General features: G+C 37.4%; 1 protein-coding gene across 1 annotated transcript; it reads left to right on the plus strand.

Moving 5' to 3' along the window:
• Nucleotides 1–226: 226 nt before the first annotated feature.
• Nucleotides 227–1456, plus strand: Tsp_04453a (Pao retrotransposon peptidase family protein; the record flags this gene model as incomplete). The annotated part of the gene is made up of 2 exons (XM_003368978.1): nt 227–931; nt 1040–1456. Coding segments are annotated over 2 exons (1122 nt in total), but the record flags the coding sequence as incomplete, so codon positions are not given.
• Nucleotides 1457–2641: the final 1185 nt, after the last annotated feature.

Below are 2641 nucleotides of genomic sequence, written 5' to 3' on the forward strand. Positions count from 1 at the left end.
TTTTTCCATTGGAAATTTCATTATTCTTACTTTCCCTCAATCTGAGAACAACGTAATTATTATAAAACAGTCAAAAGGTTAGAAATAAAATTGACAAAATTTGTTAGAAATTGACAAATAGAATGAAATAAAATTGACAAATAGAATGAAATAAAATTTGACAAATAGAATGAAATAATATTTGACAAATAAAATCCAGAGGAGTGACAACAAATGAAATTTAGAGGCGCGCGTCAGAGCAGCAACCAATGAAATTTTACTGCAAAAAAGTAGGCGGAGTCATTGGGGAAGTCGGTTCTACCCCCCGTTTCCACAAATTGGCTTGAATGAACAAGATAGGGATGTCTGCCGATTTTTGTGGAGAAGCCGTGATGTTCGAGAAGCACCTCGCATCTATCGCTTCAAAAGGTTGTGTTTTGGACTATCGTCTTCACCGTTCTTGGCTGTGTACATCATTGGCCATCATGTAAAGAAATATCAACACCAATTTCCTGAAGTTTCGAACGAAGTTCTTGAGAACATGTATGTTGATGATCTGTTGTTTTTGGTGGATGAAGAAGAATCCGCTTGCGAGATGGTGGCGCAGTTGAGGAAACTGATGAAACTCGGCGGATTTCTTCTTGCAAAATGGGCCAGTAATCAAAATGCAGTTCTAGCAGGCGTACCATCTGGAAGCGTGACAGAAGAAAGCAGCAATCCCATGTTGAAAGCCCTTGGAATAAAATGGAATGCAGAAAGGGATGAACTTTCTTATCCGATACCGTCGAACGTAGATCCAAATACGCTTGACACCAAACGCCAGCTAATCAGCACCACAGCGAAGATGTACGATCCCCTTGGTTACTTGTCCCCGTATCTCATTACAGCAAAAATTCTATTCCAAAGATTATGGCAACAAGGAGTTGATTGGAATGAGAAATTACCAGATAATGTACATCAAGAGTGGAAAAAATGGAAGATGGAGCTGATGGACATCCCTGAAATCTGAATACGACGTTGTCTCATACCCTTCATGCGTAAAGAAATAAGATGCCTTGAGTTACCTGTTTTTGGCGACGCTTCGAAATTAGCGTATGGAGCAGCAGTCTACCTGGTTGCAATAGATAAGGATGGAAAAAGAACTGTAAATTTGGTGTTAGCAAAAGTTAAGGTAGCCCCTCTGAAACAAGTCACTCTACCGCGACTTGAGCTGATGGTAGCATTTACCGCAGCCAAGCTTATTGCATTCCTCAAAAACAATCTCGGGATCAGAGTGGATGAACTCAACTGTTGGAGTGATAGCGAAATCACTTTGTGTTGGATAAAGAATTCAACACAAAAACTGAAACCCTTCATACGGCAGTTGACAAGTCCAGTTCTATGGAGACATTGTCCCACTAAGAATAATCCTGCAGATATCTTAAGCCGTGGATCAACTGTGAAACAATTGGCTTCACAACCTCTTGGGTGGTATTAATGTACTTGAATAGCCCTTAGCTGCTCTTCAGAAAAATTTCTGACAAACGGAAAAGCATCTTATGCGTAAATCTCATATAATTGCCAGCTAAAGCGTTATTTATTTGATGGGTGAAAAAACTGTTGGTTGACATTCTTTGAAACAGCATTTATCAACGCGGATGGATAAAAGTAAAGCACTTTGAAAGCGGAAAAAAGCGATGAACAGCACCAAACAGAAAAGCTGTTAAAGCTGCTTCAAATTTACTTTGCAGTGGACATCGCATTGTTTGCTGTCAGCATATGTGCGCCATTTGTCTGTGATTAATAATCTTCTGTCAACATCAACAAAAGGCGTTGGCGCTACAACGAATATCAATCAAAGTTGATCTTCAGTTGTAGATAAAATGAGAAATGAAAAGTAAATGTTGTTTCAAAATGATTATTTAAAATGGAATTTAAACCGTCAAATTTATTTTCCTTTTTGGTCTTGCGTTTGAGTTCAGTGCTTAACATTCGAGGGTTATTAGCTAATGAGCAAAACAAGATCAGACATCATCATCCGAAATTTGCCTGCTGAAATTCTGATGGATACGACTTTCTGGACTGGATGGCAATGAACAGAAAATGGACGCGGAAATGGATTCCTAATACTGGAGTAAACGAGAAGTAAACTATGAAGCAGGAAGTAAAATGCTGCTGGGCATAAAGCTTGACGCAGCTAATTAAGCTTAACAAATCAACCGGAACGGTGCATAAGCTATTTAAAAGAAAATTCAAGACTGCAAATTCAAGAACATTTTATGTGAACAGTGAAATGTAAAACTGCAGAATCATTAATGTTATTGACTAAGATAACCACTTATTTAAAGCCACATTCAAATATTGCAAGACATCTTGTTAAATGCTCTTCTTAACAACATACGCAAACAATATGCAAATTTAAAGAAGTTAAACATTAGTTTTAAGCATATTAACTTTGTTTTTGTTATAATTCCTTTAACGCAACAAAAGATAGCTAACAACATATATTAAAAAGCTGTGTTTCAAAATAGTAAAGCTTTTTTTATGTCATGTAAGGATTTTAATGCTAATGCACCCCCTATCTGGAAAAGGATTGATAAACACCAATTAACCCAATTCCTTGATCCAAGGCTTAATAGCTAATTCAAAGGCAAAGTTATTCCCCCCCATTCCCTTATTTATG

This window comes from Trichinella spiralis (assembly GCF_000181795.1).
Source record: "Trichinella spiralis strain ISS 195 chromosome Unknown Scfld1557, whole genome shotgun sequence".
NCBI classification, from domain to species: Eukaryota; Metazoa; Nematoda; class Enoplea; order Trichinellida; family Trichinellidae; genus Trichinella; species Trichinella spiralis.